Below are 25451 nucleotides of genomic sequence, written 5' to 3'. Positions count from 1 at the left end.
GTCTCTGTTCTGCTAGAGAGTGACTAGAGGAGTCCGAGTAGTGTGTGTGCGCGCGCGCGCGCATCCAGGGGGTGTTGTCGAGGCCGTGTTATGTCAAGGAGCTGAGTATATTCTTACTATGTGTAGACCATATCCAAAACGTTCATCACTTCATACAATATGTCCTTGCTACGTTTTCTTGCTTATGAATACATGTTGAATTGGCAAACTAATAGAACAAACTTAGCTGTGAAAAGATCTAAACTTCCCAAAGACTTCCTCATTCATTTTACAAATACACTGTATGTGGTCTCAGATCTAATCTCAGTGAAGTCCATTTCCACTTAGTCTGCCAAACCCCTTGTACTTTTACTGATGGAATCCCAGTTATCGGTTGATTCAACTACTGCTCATCTCTGTTGTTCAAATTATTCACTGTACTATTCTTTTGCTTCAAAGATGGTACTTATGCATATGTCCATTCTGATATTCCCCGTTAGAGACTTAGTAATTTGGAATCTCCTCTTTGATCTAATCTAGCTTAAAATCTCTCTACCACATTCTGTCAAATTCATCTGTTGCTTCTATCATTCTCCCAAATTCACAGAACCAACTAATCGCATAGAACTCTTTGACTTCTTCTCTTTAAAACTTGAATTTCACCAGTCCAACTTTCCTAACACTAATGTAATTTTCCTTGGTGATTTTAATGTTCACAACTCTAGCTGGGTTCCATTTTCTTGTCACATGAACCCAGTTGGTCGCAATGCTCAGGCTTTTGCAATTACTAATGACTTCACACAAATTGTTCATTTACCTACCAGAATACCAGTCAATCCTAATCACATAGCCTACACACTTGATCTTTTTCTCACAAACAACCATTATAAGTACACTGTCGAGATGAGTGGTCCTCCAGGCACCTCAGATCACAACTTGGTGATGGTCTCTTCTCCAATGGAGCCTTTCTCTTATGGCCAATCTCAACCTCCTGTTTGGCATCACAAGAATGCAAAATGGGATGATCTGCGAGATTTCTTTTAAACTTTCCCCTGGTCAGATTACTGTTTCAAATCTTCTGTCTAGTGTCAATGTTGGGCTCAGATCGTGTCAGTGAAATTACTTTTGAAGGGATGAAATCTTTTATTCCACACCCCACCTTAAAATCTTGTTCTTTATGTTAACCTTGGTTTTCAAAAGTGCTAAGGCTGTTCAAGAGAAGAATGTTGCATATCATAATTGGCTTGTTTCCATATCTCCAGGTTAATTTTCTGCCTACGCCACAGCTCGCAACAATTGTAAAGCAGTTATTAATCAGTTCAAACTAGATTTCGAACAGGCTAAGAGTAGAAAACTTGCTTCTTGTCCAAATAACTTGCTTCTTGCCCTTATGGTAGCCGAGCATTCTGGTCTCTTGCCAAAGCTATTGGCCGCAACTTTTGCCTATCTCTGCTCCCACCTCTGTCCAAACCAGATGGTTCTGTTGTCACTTCAGCCAAGGATAAAGCTGACCTGCTAGCATCCCATTTTTCTTCCAGCTCATGTATTAATGATCTTGGTAAAACACCTCCCACCATTCCCAACACACTCCATTCAATGCCTCCTGTGGTCTTCCATCAAAAGGATATCAGAAGGATTTTGATGAATCTCGATGCTAAGAAAGCTCCAGGTCCTGATGGTATTTCTCCACTTGTTCTCAAAACCTGTGCTCCTGAACTTACTCCTATTCTTTGCCGCCTTTTTTCACTTTCTTATTCTAAAGGTGTTTTTCCTTCTGCTTGGAAATTTGCTCATATCCAGCCAGTTCCTAAAAAGGGTGACAAATCCCTCCCATCCAATTATCGTCCCATTGCAATTACGTCTACTCTTTATAAAGTAATGGAGAAATTAATTAACCGCCAACTCTTAAACTACCTAGAAACCTTCCATCTGATCAACGATCACCAGTATGGATTCCGTCAGTGTCGATCCACTGGTGATATTCTGGCTTATGTTACCCATTTATGGACTAATTCAATGGAAAGGTTTGGTGAAACACAAGTAGTTGCTCTTGACATCTCAAAGGCTTTTGATCGTGTTTGGCATAAAGGTCTTCTAAACAAGCTTCCATCTTATGGTTTGCCAACTGTTTTTAGTAGTTGGTTATCCAGTTTTCTCTCTGATCGCTCACTGAGGGTGATGGTTGATGGCTCTCTGTCTTCTAACTTTTCCACTAATGCCGGTGTCCCCCAAGGTTCAGTTCTTTCCCCCACTCTTTTCCTCTTGTATATCAATGACCTTCTTCCATTGACTGGAAATCCTATCCATAGTTTTGCCAATGATAGCACATTGCATTCAACTTTCCATTTTGAGAAACCTTGTCCTGCTCAATCAGCTTCAACTTCTCGAAAATCTGCTACCAATTCCTTAAATGCCGATCTTCAGGTAATTCTCCAGTGGGGCAAAGACAACTTAGTTGATTTCAACCCTTCTAAAACTCAGTCTTGTCTTATATCTCGCAAAAAGGATTCTTCTGCTCCTGTGCTTATCTTTAGTGACACTCCAATTTCTAGGCAAAAGGATATATCTCTTTTGGGGATTACCCTGACTTCTAATCTCTCTTGGCACAAGCACATTACAAATATTGCTTCCTCTGCATCTAAAAAACTTGGTTTTCTCTTTCGCTCTCGGCGTTACTTTTCTTCCAAACAGCTGCTCACTCTATATAAATTGCAAATCCGCCCTGCAATGGAATATTGTTCCCACATCTGGGGTTGTGCTCCCAAAACCTCTCTCAGGCTTCTTGATTCCATTCAGAAGAGGGCAGTTAGGTTAATTAATGATTCATCTCTAACAGAGTCTCTCCACTCGCTATCTCATAGATGCACTGTTTCTGCTGCATGCCTCTTCTACAGATACTTCCATGGGCACTGTTCTTCTGAATTGGCTTCTATAATTCCCGCTGTCTCTTTCAAAACAGTCCGAACACGTGCCGCCACCAGCCAACATACATTTACTGTCCAACTTCAAACCCACAGAACCAACTTTTCATCTTCCTCATTTATTCATTCAACTGCCGTTTTCTGGAACAACCTTCCTTCATACGTATTTCCTGAAAATTACAATCTTCAGAAGTTCAAGTCCAATGTCAACAAATATCTTCTTTCGTTTTCTCAGTCTCCAACCCAGCACGGTACTAAGTACTATAGGTTCTAATACCTCTCGTGTTTGGGATTCACATAAAAAAAAAAAAAAAAAAAAATGGTAGTTGAGCATTCTGGTGTCTTGCCAAACCTATTGGCTGAAACTTCTGTCCTCACTGCTGTCAAAACCAGATGATTCTGTTGCCACTTCAGCCAAAGATAAAGCTGACCTGCTAGCATCCTAATTTTCTTCCAACTCTTGTATTGATTATCTTGGTAAACCACCTCCTACCATTCCCATTACACTCCATTGAATGCCTCCTGTGGTCTTCTGTCAAAAGGATGTAAGAAGGATTTTGACGAATCATGATGCTAAGATAGCTCCGGGTCCTGATGGTATTTCCCCACTTGTTCTCAAAACCTCTTCTCCTGAACTTACTCCTGTTCTGTGTCACCTTTTTTTACTTTCTTATTCCAAAGGTGTTTTGTCATCTGCTTGGAAATTATTCAACCAGTTCCTAAAAAAAGGGTGACCAATCTCTCCCATCCAGTTATTGTCCAATTACACTTACTTCTAGTCTTTCTAAAGTAATGAGAAATCAATTAACTGCCAACCCTTAAACCATCTAGAAACCATCCATCTGATCAATGGTTGCCAGTATGGATTCCATCAGTGATCCACTGGCTTATGTTACCCATCTGTGGACAGATTCACTGGAAATTCAAAGACTTCTTTTTTACTGTTTTAAATTTTACAACCCCCCTCCCAAAAAAAGTCACTGAACAGAAATAGCAGCTAGTTAGTATGTACGTATATAGTACATATTAATTAAGCTATGTACGTAAGCATAAATTTATTTTTTTGCTAACTTGTGGAAAATATTCTTCCAATTTATTTTCACGTATCATTTAATTTTGTTAATTGGTAGTGTAATAAAGTATAAATTTGTGATCTTTACTTTTATAGCCTGTGGATAATAATCCTCCTATTCTTGCTTATTAGAATCGCCATTTAATAGAACTAAAATTCAATTTGCAAATGTGATCGTAATGACTGGCGCTTACCACATATCATATAGTGAGTGGTATTTTATTATGGTGAGTCCATCATAAAGTGATTTGATCGTGTAGTGAACCAATCGTAAAGCGGGGTCCACTATATTTGATGTTAAAATTAATTTCTGCATCCAGTTCCTTTGTTACTGAGTCATAGTAGCTAATAAGATTGGTCAGACAAGACATCTTCTAAAATTCTTGCTGTGATTTACATATAGCTGTATTCCTGTTAAAATAATCTTGCATTATTTCATTAATTGGTGACTTCATTATTTTCTGTGGAATAGAGGTCAAACTTACAGATCTGTAAGTACTCACTTTGCCCTTTTGTGAATAGGAGACATTTGCACGTCTCCAATCTGTAGGGATCTCGCCTGAATCGAAAGGTATTGTTGTAATTATGGCCAAAATTCTGCTTTTAATGGATAGCTCCCATTGGCTCTAGGTGTTTAGTTTACTTTTAGCTTCAAAAATTTCTATTCCAGTTATAACTTGGTATACCTCCTAGTATTCTCATCCTTAAAAACTTCTTCACGAGTGATATTTATTTAGTTTTTCAGCAACCTGAACAGAATCATCAATAGTTTATACCATTCTAAAAAAAAAAAAAAAAAAAAGTATCAAAAGAAAAAGTTATCAAAAGTTGTGAATTATCACCATTCATATATAGTGGGCCAATGTGATTCATCCCTTTTCTTCTAGTGTTGATATAAGCAAAGAATTCTTTGCTACTTTTCTTTGCATTCTCAACAAAAGGCTTCACATAATCTATCTTCTCTTGCCTGTCCCTTTTATTGACTTGATTGCAGACTAGTTTTTACATAGTGTAGATTTCTGTGTGTTCTGATAATTTATAATCATTGCATTTTTATTCTCTGCCACTAGTCTCATATATTCATCTGACACCTATTTAGGTCTGAAACTTGAAGAGTGTCACTTTGTTGGTATAAAATGCTTACTAACTTCTACAATTGCTTCCTTGAATGCTTTCATTTAGAATTTACAGTTGGTAACATAATTAATTGTTCCCAATGAAAAGAATTTAAAAACTAAGGCCACTGTAGTTACCTTTATATAAGCAAGATTCCTTTCCTTTATCCTTGATAGTGGTCATATCTTTAAGGAGATCCCACATGAATATATTATGATCACTGATACTTTGTGGAGATTCTTAACGCACGAAGTCCCTGCTAATAAGCAGATAATTGAGTATTGCTTTTTCTTGTTTCCTAATGTACTGCTTGCTGTTGAAAACAGTCATCCAATTAATCTACAAAAATCTTGCTACTTTATGATTGACCAACCCACAAGTTCCAATCAGTATCTGAAAGTTACTGATTGGAACCCCATTATAAGACATTCTGATTTACTGGCCAGTCTAGTAGTTGTTCATCGTACTTCTCACAATCATTTGGCTTATAACACTCCTTTGTTTTCCCACTGTGTTGTTACATCAAACTGACTCCTCAACAGTGCACTGGCTGCCTATGTCAACTGGGTGCAACTGCCTTAGGTTCTATGTACTTCTGAACCAAGAGCATAACTCAACCACTCCTATTATGTCCATCCCTCCTATATTTGTTGTACTGCCCATATTCAAATTCAGTATCTATTATGTCTAAGTGGCACCTTGTTTCTGATTTCCCTACAGTGTTCACATTTCATGACTTAATCAGTACTTAAGTACTTAAAATTCATTATGCACCTGTGTTTGCTCTTAGTAACCCTAATGTAGCTCATGTATTTGCTTGTCCCATTAGGACTCTCCCTCTTAGCAAGCCTTTTAAGTCTCCACACTTTGCTTTCCAGGCTACTGTATTTCTCATTAGAAGCAGTGCAAGGATCACTTTCACTTCTGCTTGCAACTTCTGTCACTTTATTAGTCTGCATATTCTCACCATATGCCAGTTTTCTGATCTGCCTAACACTGCCTTGATATCATCAACAAATATTCTTTCACCCCTTCTATTTAAGTGTATCCCATCCCTCTAAAAACAGTCTTTCCTGCTAACAAGCATAGTCCGTGCTGAAAAAAAAAATTCAATCCCATGCAACTTGCAGTCTCTTCAGGAACAAATTGATTGACAATGTTCTCATGTACTCTCTTTCCGATTATGTCTGGATACAATTGCAGACACTCAAATTTAATCTTAAATTGTGACTTTCCTCAACATTGCCCTGTACCTGCTAAGTAACTTCTCAGGTCTCCTCTTGATAATATAATAGGTACCAACAGTGCTTTTTTTGTAAAAAAAAAAATAGGTGCCGGTACTCATTCTTTGCTATCAGCAAAAATTGAAAATTAAAAGGATACGAAAAGTACTCTAAAATTTTTTCCCCCCTGATATTGTTACTTTAGTAGCAATGTTTTTAGAATAAGAACAAGAAATTAAGTATATTAACACAGTTTATTAAGCATAAATTTATTATTCAAGTATATAAAAAAAAATAAGTAAAATGTAAAATAAGTAAAAATAATTTCATAATAAAGTTTTTATAGAATATTCCAAATTTTTATTAAGTTCTCATCCGACACCCTATGCTGACTTCTTTCCCTCCTCTTTGTGTGTTGGTTGCTGAATGATGTTTCCAAAGCAGCCACAAATTGACATATTTTTTTCTGAATCGCAGTGGGTCAACAGTTTTAAGAAACAGTAGTGAAGAAGTGAAGCTGTTTTTGTCATCAACGAAGCGCTGGTTGGAGTGGTGATTCATTTGTGAAAATCCTCGTTCACATTCACTCGGTGAAACTGGTATCGTACTCAGAACGTTCGTCAAATGCTTCAATTCTTCGGAAACCTTCTTATCAATTAGGTATCCCTGAAATCCACAAATTGCATTTAACTCTAATTGACAATTTTTTAACTTCATTTTCACCAAATGCCAACAATTCATGTTTAGAAGGATTAATACCTTCGTTGTCCTTCTCTCTTCATTGGTATTGTCGCTAGTTCTTAAATTTCAATATTTTCTTTTCTTTTTTCTTTTTTTTGAAACTGTCCAAAATATCGGTGTCATTTGGATATTCAGGTACTGTGACCATGTAAACAGAGATAGGAGAAAATGTGGATAACGCACTTCCGCAAAACAACAGATGATTATTTGTCGGGTAAAAGAAAATCACTTTTCTAATTCTCAAACGGTGTGCTTACAGTTGATTTACAAAGGTGTTCAACTTACGGCCTGTGAGGAAAGTGAACTAAAACAGCATTTTAAATTTTGTTAATTATCAAAAACATTTTCTAATTAAATGTTTTGTTCAGTAAATTGTACTTAATAAAATTTTTGAATATTTTCAGTTTTACTTTTACATGCAACAAGATATTGAAAATGTAACATACTAAAGAAATCTAACTTTGAATTTTTTTTGAATATGGCCCCTGTACGGGTAAAGGTTGGACACTGCTGCAAAGTAGTGGTGTCCAACCTTTGGTGGACCAGAGCCCATTGAGAATACCCCTTGATCTGTTCACTGTTGTTCAGTGTGACTTCTCTGTATGTGGGCCAGATGGTTAGATAGATTTTGCCAGGTACCACTAAGTTATAAAATGCTAATCCCTTTAGCTCTCTTAATTCGCGCAGCAGCACTAATTGCCTGTAGGCCAGAAATGCAAACAGTGTGTACTGAGTTAATTCACTCCCAATCCGTTCGCTATGCGAAATTTTCTTTGCTCAATGGAAACTACAGTATTTTAAATGTAACTTCCATGGGAATTCAAAATAATTAAACAGAGGTCCAACTGAGTAATTTAGAATTATAAAAATGGTTATACAGTTTTATATAGAAAATATCTTACAATAGACAGTAAAAAATGCAAATTAAGTTAAATAATTTTAAGCTTATTTGAATAGTAGGTAAACATGTGAATAAACTTGTGTAATATAAATTTCAAAGTGCATTGCATTCAAATGTCACGCGTCACTATTAATAAAGATGCCGGTGCACCGTACCATTGTGTACCTTCTCAAAAAAAGCACTGGGTATCAATGTGTGCAACAATATCACCTTTTGTGACCTTAAAAGATAACTGCTCTATGATGTCATCAACATTAGCCCTCCAGACATAATCTGGTCATACTCCACATCTCCTTTTTGCACAATATATTTTGTTTCATAATACACTGGTATTCAAAGAAAGTGCATCGCCCCTTAAAATTGTAATTGTCATCCAAATAACGTAAGTATATGGCAATATTTCTTACAGATTGCATCAGATAAGATTGATATGCATAGGTGAAGTAATATTGCATCAGCTGTTACTTTCAGTTATATAAGCACACTCTGTAAGAGTTGCAGTCATTCCTTGCTTGTGTCAAGATGGCAAGTTATGTGCAGTTGATGCCACGAAGAAAGCGTGCTATTGTTGCTTTATGTGAGGAAGGATGTTCTTTCCGTCATATTGCTTAGTGTCTTTTAATCAGTCGACAGTGAGTAGATTTCTTTCCAAACTCAAGAATACTGGTTCTGTTGATAGGGAAAAAAGGAACCGGATGCAAACGAGTTCTCTATGCCAAAACAGGACCACGTTTTGAAGCGCTTATGCCTTAAAAACTGTAAAGCTTCTTAGTATGAGCTGAAAAGAGAATGGGAAGAACATATAGGAGTGGTAGAAAGTGCAGTAACAGTCAGAAGACTCCTCTTCAAAAATGGACTTGTAGCCCGTTGTCCTAAGAAGAAGCCCCTCCTCACACCAAAAATGAAAAAGGCCCGATTAATTTGGTGTAAGGAGCATGTCAAATGGACCCCCAAGCAGTGGAAGTCAGTTATTTTCTCGGATGAGAAGAAATTCAACTTGCATGGCTCTGATGGGAGACAAACAAAATTCCCTACCAGCCAAACGATATGGGTGTGCATTTTGTAACGTGGAGTAGGTCACCTGCAGTTTATAAAAGGTTCCGTAAATGCCAATGGATATCTGGCTATATTGGAAGGCAAATTGCTGCTAACCATTAGAGACCATTTCAGCCTACCAAGTAACCACATCTTTTAGGATGACTTTGCTCCTTGTCATCGGACGAAAAGTGTAAGTAGGTAATCTGTAGTTACTTTAGCTTCATTTCTGCATTAGAGGTTTGACAGTAATGTGTTTGCATTTGTTACAGGTGAAAAAATGGTAGGAAGAATGTTCCATTACAATTCTTAGCTGTCCAGGAAACAGCCCAGACCTGAATCCTCTAGAGTACTGTTGGCATCGTGTGGAATCTGCAGTTGCCAGAAAGAAACCAAAGACCCTTCGTGAACTTCAGGAAGCTATAATTTGTGTTTGGAACCACAAACTATCAGTTGATTATCTTCAGAAATTGATCTTGTCAATGCCTCTATGGTGTGCTGCTGTCATCAGGGCCAGAGGTGGTTCAACTAAATATTAGTGTGCACCTGATGAACTTTTCATTTTGTTTTCCATTTAAAATAATAAACTGAAGCAAATTTGAGGGCTTCTGATAACATTTCAGCCATAATTGTCTTGTTTACTAAAACTGTTGTATAAAGGTTGTAAATGCTTATTTTGGAATATTTTGAGAGCACCTGTCAAATATTACTTAGCTTTAACTTAACTATTAATAAATATCTTTTGTTCATATTTCTATTTGTGATGCTAGTGATTAATGTAACATACCATCGCAAAAAATGTGAAATTCCTAGGTGATGCACTTTCTTTGAACACCAGTGCACTGTCACTGATTGCAGTTATTCCCTGTGGAATTGGAGGTCTCTGTGATAGAAGTTGCATTTGGCTCAGTTGTGGACTGAAGTGTTCAGCTGGGATGCTGAGTGTATGATGGGTCCCTTATTTCAGTCTTTGAAGGCAGCACATAAGGCTATTAGAATGCTGAATTTGTGCTTAATCTCCTTGTGCACTTTACAACAAACAAAAATATCCCCTTTGGCTGTATCATAAATTAGCTTTTTCAAAGAGGCAAGTATTACACATAATATTACATTGGGGATTAAGGCTACAGCATGTCGCTGCATAGTGCTGAAGCTTTTCATTGCAGGTTAGTTTTTGAAATAATTTTGAGGTTTTTATTATAATATACTACACTGTAGTTAATATGTAGTTTGAATTCCTATAGTCATGTAGGTTAGTTTTTATTCTGTATTTAGATAAGTATTTGGAAAGCTACAGCTTAATATTCAGATAGCCTTTGCTATCAATATTTTAGCAGGAATTTTGTAACTTTCGTTGGGTAGCTTAAATTTAATTTCACTAGTGGTTAAAAGTTTTGTCAGCAGTATAAGTTCTGTAATAGTCTGTTAATTTAAATTCCGCAGTATCTTGTAATTTTAAATTTGTAAAGCATTTGGAAAGCCACAGCTTAATATTCAGTTTGCCTTTATTATTCATATTTTGGCAGGAATTTCGTTTCGTTCGGTAGCTTAATTTTAACTTCTTTAGTGATTTAAGTTTTGTCAGCAGTTTAATTTCTGCAATATTTTGTTAACATAAATTCGGTAATATATTGTAAATTTAAATTTCGTAAACTTTGTAAAGTTCAAATTTTATTTTGATTATGGTTGCTACAAGGTTTACAATACAAAGTCTGAGGGTATTGATGGAAATGCCTGCAGGCATTTCCACTGTTAGTCTCGACTTTGTTGTTTGTATAGCCTGTGGCATATATTCTAATAGGCTGGTGTGGTAGACAGACCTAGCTCATTTGGAAATTCTTTTCTTTGCAACTGATGTAAGGAGTGTACTTATCTCGAATTACAACTTGGTGCATTACAAGAAGAATTTGAGTCGCTGAAGAAATGAGTGCTTGCCCTAGAAACAAATGTAACTCTGAGCTTGTCAGGAACTCAAGTATCCCCTGACCTGCCAAGTGATGCACCCCTGATTTGGATCTCAGAAAAGAATAGTCAAGTGCAGAATGGTGTAGTCGAAGGTAATCTAGTTTTATTGGGAGAATCTATTGTCAGGGAAACGGGTAACATTTTTTGTAATCAAGATAGGTGGTCCAAAACCAGATTGCATTTGCCAGGAGCAACAATTGATGATGTTACCAAGAGATAGTCAGGTTTTAAGGGAGGTAAGAGCTTTTGCTGAGTCTGAAGTTACATCTGCCAGGAGAATCTGTGTGGTGTGAATGTCTTATAATGGGTGACTTTAATCTGCCCCAGATTGAGTGGAATAAGTGGGAGGAAACTCATGATGGGGAAAAATTTTTTAAATAAACTTGATGATTATTATTTGTACCAGCATGTTAGAGAAAGTATTAGGGGCAAAAATATTCTTGACCTCATCATTACTAATGAAACAGATGGTATCACGGCTTAAAGTACAGGAACCATTGTCGGGAAGTGCTCATGCAGTTGTTGGTTGGAAGGTGAAAAAAAGATGTTGCAGTAGTTAAAGGTAAAGGCATGGGTTTTAACTTCAGAACAGGGGACATTGACTGTTTAAGGCATTATATGGCATCTGTGAATTGGATGGATTGCAGAAGGATTGCAAATACATTTGAATTATGAATTATAGAAAACTTTTAAATCAAAAATCACAGAAGCCATGAAGGACACATACCTTTAAGAAAATATTGCAGGAGGAGGATTCTGAAATGGATAACTGGGGAGCTGGCTGGTCAAATAGAGCAGAAAAAGATAGCATGGGACAGTTACAGAGTGATGAAAAGTACTGAAGCCTACAACAGGTACAAGCTGATCTGTAATAGTATCACAAATAAGGTCAGGAATGCCACAAGTCAGGAGGTCAGGGAGGGGACAATTAATTTTTCATGGTGAAAATACAACAAAGAAGAAAGCTAATCAGATTGGATCCTTGTGCACTAGGTGTAGGAAAGGCTGATAACCCAGCTGATGAATTAAATAAGTACTTTGCATTGGTACTGACAAAGACTCTTCATGCTGAGAAGAGGCTGTGCGAGTGAGGCTAAGCTTTATGAAATTAATGGTGTCGTAATTACATATGATTGTATATTAAAAAATCATTTGAGCATAAAGGCAAGAAAGGCTGTCGGAGTTGATAGCATATACCCTATAGTTTTGAGGGAGAGCACAAAGGAGTGCATTGAACCATTGAGGTTCATTATGAGGGCAATCTTTGGATTGGAGAAGCACCAATGTATTGCCAGTACATAATACCAGTTCTAGGAGAGGATGGTAACTACAGACTGGTTAGTTTGACTTGAGTGGTATGAAAAATCTTAGAGGCAATGATTAAGAGTGTAATCCAGGGACATTTAGATAGATATGGCATTCTTAAGGATGCCATATCTATCTAAATGAGAACAATTTCAACATAGTTTATTTGGATTTTAGCAAAGCATTTGACTTGGTCCCTCATGAGAGGTTACTGTATAAGCTTGAACAGTTTGGGATTACTGGTGAGATTCTGCAGAAGGCAGAGGGTTGTGATTAATGGATATTCTTCAGATTGGTGTAACGTCAGGAGTGGGGTCCCTCAAGCATCGGTTCTTGGACCACTTGTTCCTCATTTTCATAAAGGACATCAAAGAGGTAGAAGGCATGATGTCAAAATGTTCAGATGATGTAAAAATCTGTAGAGTTGTTAATGATCAGTGCCAAGCAGCACTCCTTCAGGATTACTTGAACAGACTTCAGAGATGGTCAGAGAAGTGGCAACTATATTTTAATGCTGCTAAATGTAAGGTATTATACTTGGGGAATAGTAACTAACAAATAAATTATACACTTGGTGAGGTTGAATTAAAAATAGTGGAGGAGGAAAGGAATCTGAGAGTTACAATATGGGTGGATACAAAGTTTTCTAAACAGTGTAAACAGGCAGCCAGGAAAGCCCACGGTGTCTTCTTATCAGTGATTTATTGAACACTATATTGTAGAGATAGGGAGGTCGTAATCCTACTGTATAAGGCAGTACCACTTTTGGAATACTGTATTCAAGTATGGAGACCTCATCTGAAAAAAGATAATAAGCTTCTTGAAAGGGTCCAAAGACGAGCAACTTGGATGGTGAGATTGTCAGAAGGATGACTGTATGAGGAAAGACTGATTATGTGGGCTACAGAGCTTGGCAACAAGGCACCTCAGAGGGTTTTTTTTTGTTAGTTGTTGGCTCATTGGCTTCTGTGGCCATAATGCACCACCCAAAGTTTTTGGACTACTCTGATCCAAGCCCGAGGTGGGATTCGAACCCGAAACCTTTGGGTTGCCAGGTAGGTACTTTACCCACCCGGCTAGCCCGGTCGGCACATCAGAGGTGACCTAATTGAAATTTATAAGGCTCTGAGAGGGAATTCTCATTGTTCTAAATAATTCCAGAAGTAGGGGTTATAAACTCAAATTACAGGGCTTGCAGTTTAGATTAGATTGTAGGAAGTTTTCTTTTAGCCAGTGGGTCTTCGATTACTGGAACAAGCTGCCCTCGCCGGTAGTTGAGGCTGACAGTTTGAATAAATTCAAAGGTCAAATAGATAGTGGCGTTACCTGTGTGAGGTGGGAAGCATATAATTTCTATTTTCTTATCTACTTGAGTTTTTTTTTTTTTTTTTTTTTTGCCAGTACAGCAAAAGACTGTGGCTTCCTTGCACTATATAGCAAATACTATTAATGTAATCCTGATTATTAGGAAAGCTGTTCTGACTTGAGACGTGATTTATTCTAAATATAATTTTAAAATAACACATGAAACCAAGAGATATGAATAGAATAATGCCACACTAATCCCAGCTTATCTGATTGCAGTATGATCTGCACTATTTTAAGTTATGTTATGTAGTACTGTTATGTTATAAAATCATATTTGCTATAAATTTATAAATAAATAAATTTTCTGTTTATACTACGGCATGACAACCAAGTCAGTAGAGTTTACAATAAATCGTCAATACAAATATTTATCGTATTTAGTAGTCATGGGCTTGAACCCCGGTCCACTCAAAGAGCACGTGCTATGCACTCTCGCTCCTGACCACTGGGCTACATCAGGCCTATAGTGTACTTTCTGGACTTAATAGAAACATTTCTATCATATGTAATTATAAGTATAATATTAATTATACTTTTAAGGAATTGCATAGAAAAATATTAAGTATCTTTATATTATTCTTACATAGATACAATAACAATGGCAACAGAATTCATCTTTAGCTTCCTTTTTAAGCAATTTCAAAGGCTAAGTAAAGAACAAATTAATTTTTATCAGATCAATGCATATATCTGCACTGCTAATTTTAAAAAAAATATATAACAAAACCCCAATCATTTTAAAGTAAATAAAACATTCCACGCAGAAGCTCTCAACAAGCTACATTATCACCACTTACTGACTTAGTTTCACTCTCTTTACATTTTGCTATTACCCTCCTGTCACTGTTTTGGAAAAACATTGGGATAGTTAGTCCTTTCAGGAAAAGGACCAACTGTTCCATTGTTCCTAACCACGTAATAACAAACATTGACTTCTAAAACATTGACTACCACCTTGCTTCTTAGACAGGCTAATCTATTTGGATTACTTTTTTGACCAGTAACATACATTACTGAACTGAAACTAGCCCTTCATTTAACTTCACCCAACACACAAAAATTAGCCCCATCATACAAGAACAATTTTAGTTATTCTTGTGCTGAGTGCAATGCCCATTCACAGAACTCCATGGAATAATCTGGATCATCTTCACACAGTGCCTTAAGAATTTAATTTGTAAGGCAGAGCAACTTTTTTTTTGTTGTTTTTTTTTCTCTGAGAAGATCTATGACTTCTTCAGGATTAATGATTACATCATAGTATATATTCAAAAGAATTAATCCCTCCAGCCTTTCGTCCCCCATACGGTTTCTTAAATAACTTTTTAAACGATTTAAGTTTGAATTAGATCTTTCAACTGTCGCAGTGGATACTGGTAAAGTGGCAAATATTTTCAGTAACTGATATATATTTGGATATATATCTTTATTACATATTGCCAAGGATTCTATGGCGGTCACAGTATTTTGTAATTTTTCAGCACATTCCTTCTGCCAAAGGTTATATTCAGAAATTAACATATTTTCATTAACAAAGTTATCGCTATTTAAAAGGTCATCTGCATAAACGAAAATAGTTTTTGTAAATTTTGAACATAGATATCTTCAATAACATTACTTTTTGGAAGGAGACACCTAAAGGAAGATAAAACAACCTTATGTGTTAAAAAACGAGACTCGATCTGATTTAAGAAATTATCTAAAAACAGCACAAAAGTCGAGATCTGATAATAGTCCTCTGCATTATGGCATGGTATATAACAGTGGTTGGTGTGATGACCTGTAATTCATGGTACCTTCAAACTTATTTGACAATTTTTACATAAACCTTGAACTTCTAAAAAAAAGATACTTGTTTGTCAGCATCTGATCTCATTTCTTATAGTACTATCTTTAACAAATTAGCCTGATCAATTGCTTTCTTTAGATTGATATTAATGGTTTGTAAGTGTTTACTCAAGCCAATACTATTGCTTAAATACTTTTTTAATAATATATAAAGCAACCAAAAAATTACCATTCTGGATGGAATTGAGAAATAATTGTGCATTTGTTGCTGTATCTTTATGTTCTCTGAGCTTATTACTGTTAATGCTGCAAACGTTGGTTCTAACAATTCAATGAACATAATTACAGATTCGTGTCTGTCCACCCATCTAGTGGGGCACTTTTATTGAGATACTTTTTCTTGGAATTCAGACAATTCTTCTATCTGGTTTTCTAATACCAACTGCCTCTTTGGATACTGAAAGAATGCGTAAACTTTTTGAATGATTCCCATGCAGTTTCGGATATCTTGTAAATCACATGAATCCAAAATTGCTAAATTTAAGCAATGATATACACAATGCGTGTAAAGTGCTTTTGGGTTTAATTCTTGTATATGAACCTGGATGCCATTTATTCTGCCACTCATTGCCCCAGTGCAGTCATATCCTTGTCCGTGGATATATTTTTTATATCTAGCCCAAATTTTTCAAGTTAATTATTTCTTTTGCTATATTTTTACCAGTTGCAAAATTTAGAGGGGCAAATGAAAGAAAATTTTCTTTTCGTCTCTTTATTTTTGTTTCGCCTCTACGAAGACTAAACAAAATTTGTTTCGTCTACATATCTGACACAAAGCGACATTTGTTGAAATGTCTGTAGTTTCATCAGCTAACACAGAAAAATATTTAGCTTTCTTCACTTTGTTCACAATCTGTTTCTGAATTATAGAACCACAACATTCAATTATTTTGTTCTGGATGCCCGCACTAGTGTATAATGAATTTTTACCAGCAGGTTCTGTGAGTTTGAAGCTGGACAGTAAATGCATGTTGGCTGGTGACGGCATGTGTTCAGACTGTGTAATGATTTTCTAAAACAGTGTCCCCCGGCGTCAGCTTGTTCCCTTAACAAAGCTTGAAGTTTCCTTCATTGTAGTTTACGGCTTCTGATAAGTTAATGGGCCCACTGTCTTGATGACCTCTTAACAGTATTCCTTGCTTTCCACAAAGTAGAATCGTTTTAATTATTGGTACCAGTCTTTTCTGATTTTTCATTATTTTTTTCATATTTTGCTTTATCCAGCAATTTTTGTATAGATAAACATTTGCCACTTAGAACTTGGTGTAAATCATTAGCTTCATGTAAGGATATTCCATGATAGTGTGTAGTAGTAGTATGCAACTTAATCTCCAGTGGCATGTTTCCACTTATTATACCCAGTTTTCACTAAATGTCCAACCTGTTGAGTCTGATTATGACCTACATTTGTACTAGAAAACAGAACACAATATTTACAATATGCAGCAATTTCTATTTTTGAATAGGCTAACCAGTTGTATTTTCTCAACCAATAAAATTGAAAACGTCAAACTTTACTTTTTGATTGGTAGATCCAGAAAATTTATAGTTAGAATCAGGAACCCAAACACTACCAAAAGTCTTGATTAAATCCACGATAAACATTTTTTTTTGTCTTTAAGTAGCACAATGTCATTAACTTCACACTTTTCATTGATTTGAACTTCAATTTCCTCTGCATTCACTGACTTCGTATCCTGGACCTCGACAGAATTTTGATGCTCAGATGTACCATCATCACTCATTTTGAATTTTTTTGCCACAAATTGCAACATTGAACTTTGTTTTCGTTTTTCCATTTTATCTAAAAAAAAAAAAAGAAAAAACCTCAAGTCAAGCGAAATTTTATATAGAGGTCCTCAAATTCGAGGCAAGCATGAGGATCTCAAAAACAGAAATAGATGCAAGGTCGGTTAAATTGGTGTAAATTGTGTAACTGGGGGCCTAATTCATTGAAAAATAAATTTTTTTTTTTGTTTTTGAGAATTTCGAAAAAATGTAAAATTTTGAATTTTTGCTTTTAACTTCTGAGGAAGATGTGTTTTTAGTTTTTCTGTCGAATAAAAATTGTGCCACTGCACAATTTTTATTCGACAGAAAAACTAATAATTTAATCCTCTACTAAACTTTTTTTTTTTTATTCATTTTTCAACAGATCATTATTAGGCCACAATTACGCAACATTGCCCCTATTTAACTGACTTTGTATCTCTTACATGCAGTTTGCTAGATCCCCAAGCTTAGCACCAAGTTTGGAATTGTAACTGTATGTACAAAGAAAAAAGCGAAATATGATGTGGAACATTTACTTTTAATGAAAAAAACTTATCTTTTATATTGAGTAATTTAGTCAATAAACGTATGCTGGTAAATTAAAGCCTAACAAAAGCAACTGTGAGAATCAACGAAATGAAATCTAAATTTTTTACAAATACATGTACTCAATATAAACTTTATACACCAATTTAAAATTGTTTCTATTTTTTGCCTCTTGCAATTAAATTTATCCAAGCGCAGATTATAAATTTTCATAGAAACACAAATTGTAACTACAACAAAGAAACACATACAAACAAAAGCTGTAAATCGCACTGATGTCACTTTACAACTAAGCCGAAAATATTGTTAGGTATTAGCCTACTTATTACGCATATTTCAAGTTGAACCAGCTGAACAAAAGCGGCGAAAGTCAGATGCGTGGTGACAAGAGTATGTAGAGCTCGAGCTGATAACTTTGGGACATAGTTGATCTTTTGTTTCTGTGGTGTTGTCAAATAGTAATTAAACTGAAATTGGAATAGTGTTTTGAAATATGGAAAATAGTAGTACAAAGTAAAAATATCAGAGTAGAGTATAGGCTCGGAGGGGACTGCAGCCCCATACTGGTTATGCTACTGCATCATTACAGAGACTAATTTGCATTTCAATAGTTACCGTATTCCCCCATGTATAAGACACACACCCTTTTTCGAAAAATTTGGGGTCTAAAAACTGGGTGCATCTTATACAGTGGTTGTAGATTTTTTTTTACTTGCATTTCCCGCTTTTTCGCGCTTGTTGTCTTTGCGCTCGTTGTTTCGCACTTGTTACCAGTATATTAGGTTACGTTTTGCCACGTTCTGCCCAGAAATGACTCAGAAAAGATTTTTGTACAGTGCTGAATTCAAGTTAAAAGTGATCCAGTTTGCAAAAGTGAATGGAAATCGTTCTGCTGAACGTAAGTTTGGTCCTCCTCCAACTGAGAAAACAATCCGAGACTGGCTACGGGAAGAAGAAACCCTACTGAAAACACCACGGCAGAAGAAGGTCATGAGAGGCAAGTCAGCAAAATGGCCTGATTTAGAGAGGGAATTGAAGATATGGATTGAAGAGCAAAGGGCAATTGGAATTCCTGTGTCCACAAAGATGGTTCAGCAATGAGGCAAGAAGAATTGCTGATGAAAAAGAAGTTACTGATTTAAAAGGAGGACACAATTGGTGCTTCAGGTTCATTAAACGGAATGGACTAAGCATGCATACACGCACCAGACTTGCCCAAAAGATGCCTGAAAGCTATGAGCAGAAGGTCCTTGAATTTCATCATTTTGTCATTCAATGTCGGAAGACACATCAGTTTGAGTTGGGACAGATTGCAAATATGGACGAAGTCCCCCTTCAATTTGATGTCCGAAGTAACAGAACTGTTGATAAGAAGGGGGTGAAAACTGTAACTGTGAAGACAAGTGGACATGAAAAGAGCCATTATACAGTTGTTCTAGCTTGTTGTGCCAACGGAACCAAGCTGCCTCCTATGCTGATTTTCAAACGCAAAACAATGCCAAAAGAAGACATTCATGACAAGGGTTTGATGGATCAGGATGGGATGAAGATCTGGTTTGAGAAAGTTTGGAGCAGGAGACCAGGTGGGCTCTTACGCAAACCTGCCCTACTGGTGCTTGATCAGTTCAGGGCACACAACAAAAAACACAAAGATTGCTGCAGAGCAAAAAACAAAACTTGCCGTCATACCTGGAGGCTTGACATCCCAGCTCCAACCGCTGATGTCAGCATTAACAAACTCTTCAAAGCTGCTATGAGAGACGAATGGAACCAATGGATGAAGTCTTCTGGGGACAATTTGACACCAGCAGGAAGAGTAAAGAAACCAACTATAGGAGAAGTTTGTACCTAGGTGAAAAGATCCTGGGATAATATCAAGATTGAGATCGTTGTTAAGTCATTTAAGAAGTGTGGCATTTCAAATGCCATCGATGGAACTGAGGACGAGGCAATATATGAAGACTGATTCGTCATCAGACACAGATGAGGACAAGCTAATGGATGGGAGTTTTGACAGTGATGAGGAGTTGTATGAATTTTATGATGAATAAAACTTGAATTCAATAACTTTATGTAATACATTTTTTTTTCAAATTTCGGGCCCCCAAATTAAGGTGCGTCTTATACATGGGGAAATACGGTATTTTAAAATGAACATCAGAAATTAACTTCTGATCTTAGATTTATTATTTAATTTTTATATGAATACTGGTTTGTGTTATCTTGCTCATAGTGGAGATAACAGTAGTAATTTTACCTTAACAATAGAAAGGATGAGGTTCCTCATGTTACATGACATAAAAAATGATGATGGAATAAAGAATTTTTTCACAGAGATGTATGAAGTATATGTTAAGGTAAGTAAAAGTATTTAGAATTGTGTAGTTAATAGTATATGCATATATTATACAGTTATTGTATATATTAATTCATTATTAATGTAGAACTATGTATTTATTATAGGGTAGAACCTCTGTTGCAACACATGAACATAAATCATGTCCACACATGGTAAATTTGTGAATGATGAAGTAACCTCTTAATTACTTAGTGATTTTTGAAGCTGCTACTCCCATGGCCTGAATTATTTTTTGCAAAAAGTTACTTTTTCTGAAAACATAAGGAATATAATACAAAAATTGTGTATGATACATATATGGATCATATTTTATTAATTTTGGAAATTTTTTTTATTATTTTTAAAAAAATATTTTTCAATATTTTATATATCTCTTGCCATAATTTCAGAGAAATGTGGGGAATTCAGAAGCAATTATTTTACCAGTATGCTTTCAGAGACTGTATCTTATTATGCACCATAAGCAAAGCAATAAAACATAATTTCCAAAGCAAAAGTTTCTTTCCACTGTTCTAACGAGTGCAAGATTTTAGTTGCATTTTCAGTTATGCCAATAGTGTGAGAGTTTTTATTTGACTACTAATTTTGTAACTTCTGTAAACATTTGAAAAAAGAATACTTTCAGATTGCTACATTCATCAGAAAATACTGTTTCCCTAATTCCTGTTGTCAAAATTATATATTTAAGGATCAAATTCATCCTATGTCATTTCATTTTGTAAGTTATCAGCCTATTTCTTTGTAGCCACCCTTTCCCCCATTTTCTCTGTCAGAATCAGAACTAACTAGCCTCAACATGCTAGAGTTCCTGATCACTGTTAATTCCTATTTCATCAAATGAAATATTTTCAGAATTTTTTTCCAATATTCACAATTTTTGTATACTTCTGACAGTGAGACATGACAGACTTTTAGTAGCAATAAAACTGCAACTTGCCTAATCTGTTATTGTCGATTGCTTATAAGTCATAGTGCAGTAACTGTTTGGAGCCACGTGATATCTTCCCATTTTGTAAACAAAAAAAAAAAACACTTCTGTTTCTGATATTTGTAGTTGACAGTTTATTTGAAAGGCAACAGATATGGCACATATCCGGAAAGTTTTATTAGCCATACTATTCTTGATTGCAGTACATAGCCCATTTGAATTTAAGGCTTATGTATGGTAAAGTGCGGGCCATTAGTGACAAATATTGTGCCTGACTATAATGAAGCACAGTACCTAAAGGGTTAAGGGTCTATTGAAAAGGGATGTGAGGGATATCCAGCTAGTAGGATGTCATTGATACATTTTAAGACACACAGGTGTTGCCTGATAAATAACATATGAAGAGATTTTTGTATGAAATATGCTTGAACTACATTATGTATACTGAAATATAAAATAAAATGTGATGTAATTTATTTACAATAGTTTTGCATACAATAAATGAAATATTTAATAAAAAAAAAGGTTAGTTATAATCTTTATTTTTTGTATTTTTATTAAAATGAACACAAATGATCATGATATTGGAACAAAAGTTATTTGAGTGCAGATAGGTCCTGGGGAGAACACTGCAGTAAAAAATTAAGATATACAGTAAGTGCCAGTTATAGTGATCACTGGTTATTAGAATCGCCTGCTTTATAGAATCAAATTTCAAAGATCTGATTCAAATTGATAAAATGCACTACACGTTCATCGTTTATTAGAATCACATCTTCGGTTATAAGAATCAATTTTGAATGCCTCTGTGATTTTCTAAAGCATATTTTTAGAGGTAACAACCATAAAACAATTTGCAGTTTTCAGTTTATTTGGGCTTTTTTGTTTTTATAATCTGTTATAAACGGATAGTAAACTTGATCTTGTTGCATTGGCGATAATACTGATATTGGAATTGTGTTTTTACGTTATTATGGTGAAATGTTTTCCCCTTCACTGAAATCTTCAATCATGTAAAAAAACAAAATTTCAGAATCTGCTCTTCATTCCCATATCTAAACTTGTAAACTTTTTACTCCATAAAATGCTGCACATGTTGTCAGTTTCAATTTGTGCGTGCCGTGTGCTTTGTTATTGATTGAGCTTATATATTTTTTTACTGTGTTTTAAATTTTACTCCCAAAAAAAAAAAAAAAAAAAAGTCAGCAAATAGAGTGAATTTTAGTGTCTGGAATGAGGTTTCTGGAACCTGCATTAGCAACTGTTTCAATAAATGTGAATTAATTATTCATGATGGCCAACTAAGTCACGATACTGATCATGTTAAAACACCTAATGACATGGACAAGCAGGAATTTAATAATTGGGTGGACATAGATGATTTACAACTTTAACAGATGAAGAAATTGCCCAGTCTGTTACTGATAATTTTGCTAAGAGGAGGAAAATGAGGATGAACCCAAAAGAATTCCGGTTACAAAACAGCAAAATGAGGAGAGCACTGGAAGAAACTGGTGCAAGCGATTGTCAATATAGACTGTTATACAATATTGAAAAATGTATAAATAGATTTTGTAGTAATAATTTAAAGCAATCTAAAATAAGTGACTACTGTATTTTAAATTATAATCATATTACAAAGTGTCATGCTAAATTAATTAAGCTATGTACTTACGTAAGTATAAATTACTTTTTATTTTGCTAACCTAATATTGATCTGATTTTCACATATTTAATGTAATAAAGTGTAATTTTGTGCTTTATATCTTTATAGCCTGTGGATAACATTTGTTGGTTTTCGCTTATTAGAATCACTGTTTATTAGAATCAAAATTCGATTTGCAAACATGTTCACTAACCTGGCACTTACTGTATGTGGAAGCTTATTATTAAATATTTATAAATTTTTTTTATTTTATTTTTTTTTTATGATCATTCCATCATCCCTGGAATGATATATGGCTAATAACATCAATTTTATGTAATAAATCTATTCTACCATAAAAGATGCACTACCCACTGTTATTTGTGGAGTCACTATATCAGCTGCTCTGATGATTGAATATAAAGTTTATTCTTTTTTTGAACAATCCTTGTATTAGTCACTCTTCCTTTCAGAAAGAATTGTTGGCAAAGCTAGTATGTGATATGAAAAGGACAGAAAGAAAATTATTTCTGTGATGTTGTGTACCAGTTTTTGAGACCCAGGGTCAAACGTATTTTAGACTTAAGCTTCATTATTTTAAAATTATCTCCCTTCCCATAGGAATTATATGAATATTGTCAAGAGTCAGTAAATTTATAAATGTGTCCTGGGACCAGAAAACTTCCAGAATATGCTGTCTAGTAAGTGGGGATATCCTGAGAAAGGGAAGTTGGGGGGGGGTTGGGAATGACAAACCATGAGTATTTGCTGCTGCATCTTTTGAATGAACAAACTACAGTCTCTTTCTAGAATATGCCAAGAAGAGTTGGGGTATGAGTATATCAAATATGTTGAAGCAATGAGCAGTTAAATATTGAATATTTGATTGCTTTTAAAACTTTGAATTGCATTACTTAATTTATTTAACTGCTTTTGAAAACATTTTTGGTTTAGTAGTAGTGGCATGTGATGCAAGAAAGCAAGTGTATGAGCTTATGCAGCATCAGCCAAAAAAAAAAAAAAAAAAATCACACCATTCCCTCCAAATGCCTGTCCAGTTTCTCCTTAAATTTATTCAACCTATCAACTTCCACGACAGATGGAAGTTTGTTCCAGCAATTAACCACCCGCTGGCTAAAGGCAAATTTCCACACATCTATTCTACATCTGTCTTTTCTTAATTTGAATTTATGCCCCCTTAGGTTCGTAATCTGAACAAGTGGAAGGATCCCATCAGAATTCAGTGTGCTCAACCCATTCAAGGCCTTATACATCTCAATCAGATCACCGTGCAGGTGCCTAGTCTCCAGCCACTGCAATTTGCAGAACTTAAGCCTCTCTTGGTAAGAGGATCCCTTTATTCCCCTCACCAATCTTGTTGCCCTTCTCTGTACACGCTCAAGCAAATTGACATCCTTCCTAAAATGAGTCCTCCAGACCTGTACGCAGTACTCAAGGCGTGACCTGACCATTGCCTTATACAGAGGGACAATCACCTCCTTTTCCCTGCTAGCAAAATTCCTATATATCATTGACAAAACCCCATGACCTGCCCTGGCAGCCTGTCTGCATTGCTCAGAAAACTTCATATCTGACTGCACAATTACTCCCAGGTCTTTTTCATTTTCTACCACCTTAAGTGTAGTACCACACAGTTGGTACGTTTCTCTGGGGTTACTTCTACGTACCCATATGCAGTACTTTGCATTTGTCAAGGTTAAACTTCAGTTGCCACTTCTTAGCCCATCTGCTCAAATTATCTAGATCCTGTTGCAGTAGCACACTGCCATTAACAACCCTGGCAACCTTTGTATCATCTGCAAACTTCGACACTAAGCCTGATATACCTTCATCAATATCATTGATAAATATACAAAACAACAGTGGACCCAACACCGAACCCTGTGGGACTCCACTAATAACATTAGTCCACGAATAGCAAGCACCCATTGATTACCACCCTCTGTCTTCTCCCACTTAACGATCCTTTTATCCATTGTAGCAACTTACCCTTAATAACATTCTGCTCCAATTTGTACAATAGTCTTCCATGCACAACAGTGTCAAAAGCTTTCCTGAAATCCAAATATATGATATCAAAATTATTTTTTGCATCCAGTTCCTTTGTAACCACATCATAATAACCAATCAAATTTGTCAGACAAGACTTTCCCTTAACAAACCCATGCAGTGTCTTAATTACGGCTGCAGTCTTGTCCAGATGATCCTGCAATGCATCTTTAACCAGTGACTCCATTATTTTACCTGGAACAGAAGTTAAACTAACTGGTTTGTAATTACTGCATATAACCAATAATATACCTTTAGTCTCGTTTTTCCAGTTTGCAACTGTAGAAAACTAAAATGTTTTGTGGCTCTTGATTTGAGCAAGGTAATAGAGGTCTAATTTTTTCTTAACTTAATAGTAAAAATGAGAATTAATGAGTAGAATTTTTTTGTTTTTTTAATAGTCCTACATTTATAACTTGTACTGAGAGGTGCAGCTTAAATAACTATTTCTTTTGTATTTATAGCAGTAAAAAAAAGTGTTGTGTGTGTACATATATATATATATAACCTTTATTTTCAGCATGCCTTGAATCCTTTTTATGACCATAATACACAGATAAAGTCACCAGCCTTTGAAAGGAAAGCTCAGTTTTTTGGTAGAAAGTATCTCACAGGATGAATCTGCTATTGCATAGTAAGCACTTAAGTCTATTGAA

The 25451-nt window shown here is 35.5% G+C and overlaps 1 protein-coding gene across 1 annotated transcript in view; it reads left to right on the top strand.

Annotated features, from left to right (window-relative positions):
* The window catches only part of LOC150074863 (trafficking protein particle complex subunit 2-like), a 55780-nt gene that overhangs the window by 11342 nt on the left and 18987 nt on the right, over positions 1-25451 (top strand). The window contains exons 3-4 of the mRNA XM_090389455.1: positions 20062-20150; positions 25316-25429. Coding sequence (XP_090245581.1) covers positions 20062-20150; positions 25316-25414 — 188 coding nt within the window. The 3' untranslated portion in view covers positions 25415-25429. The remainder of the gene's footprint in view (positions 1-20061; positions 20151-25315; positions 25430-25451) is intronic.

Source organism: Mastigoproctus giganteus, unplaced genomic scaffold, assembly GCF_048544385.1.
Source record: "Mastigoproctus giganteus isolate SK-2022 unplaced genomic scaffold, ASM4854438v1 scaffold_33, whole genome shotgun sequence".
Taxonomy (NCBI): domain Eukaryota; kingdom Metazoa; phylum Arthropoda; class Arachnida; order Uropygi; family Thelyphonidae; genus Mastigoproctus; species Mastigoproctus giganteus.
This window is presented reverse-complemented; position numbering and strand designations above follow the sequence as displayed.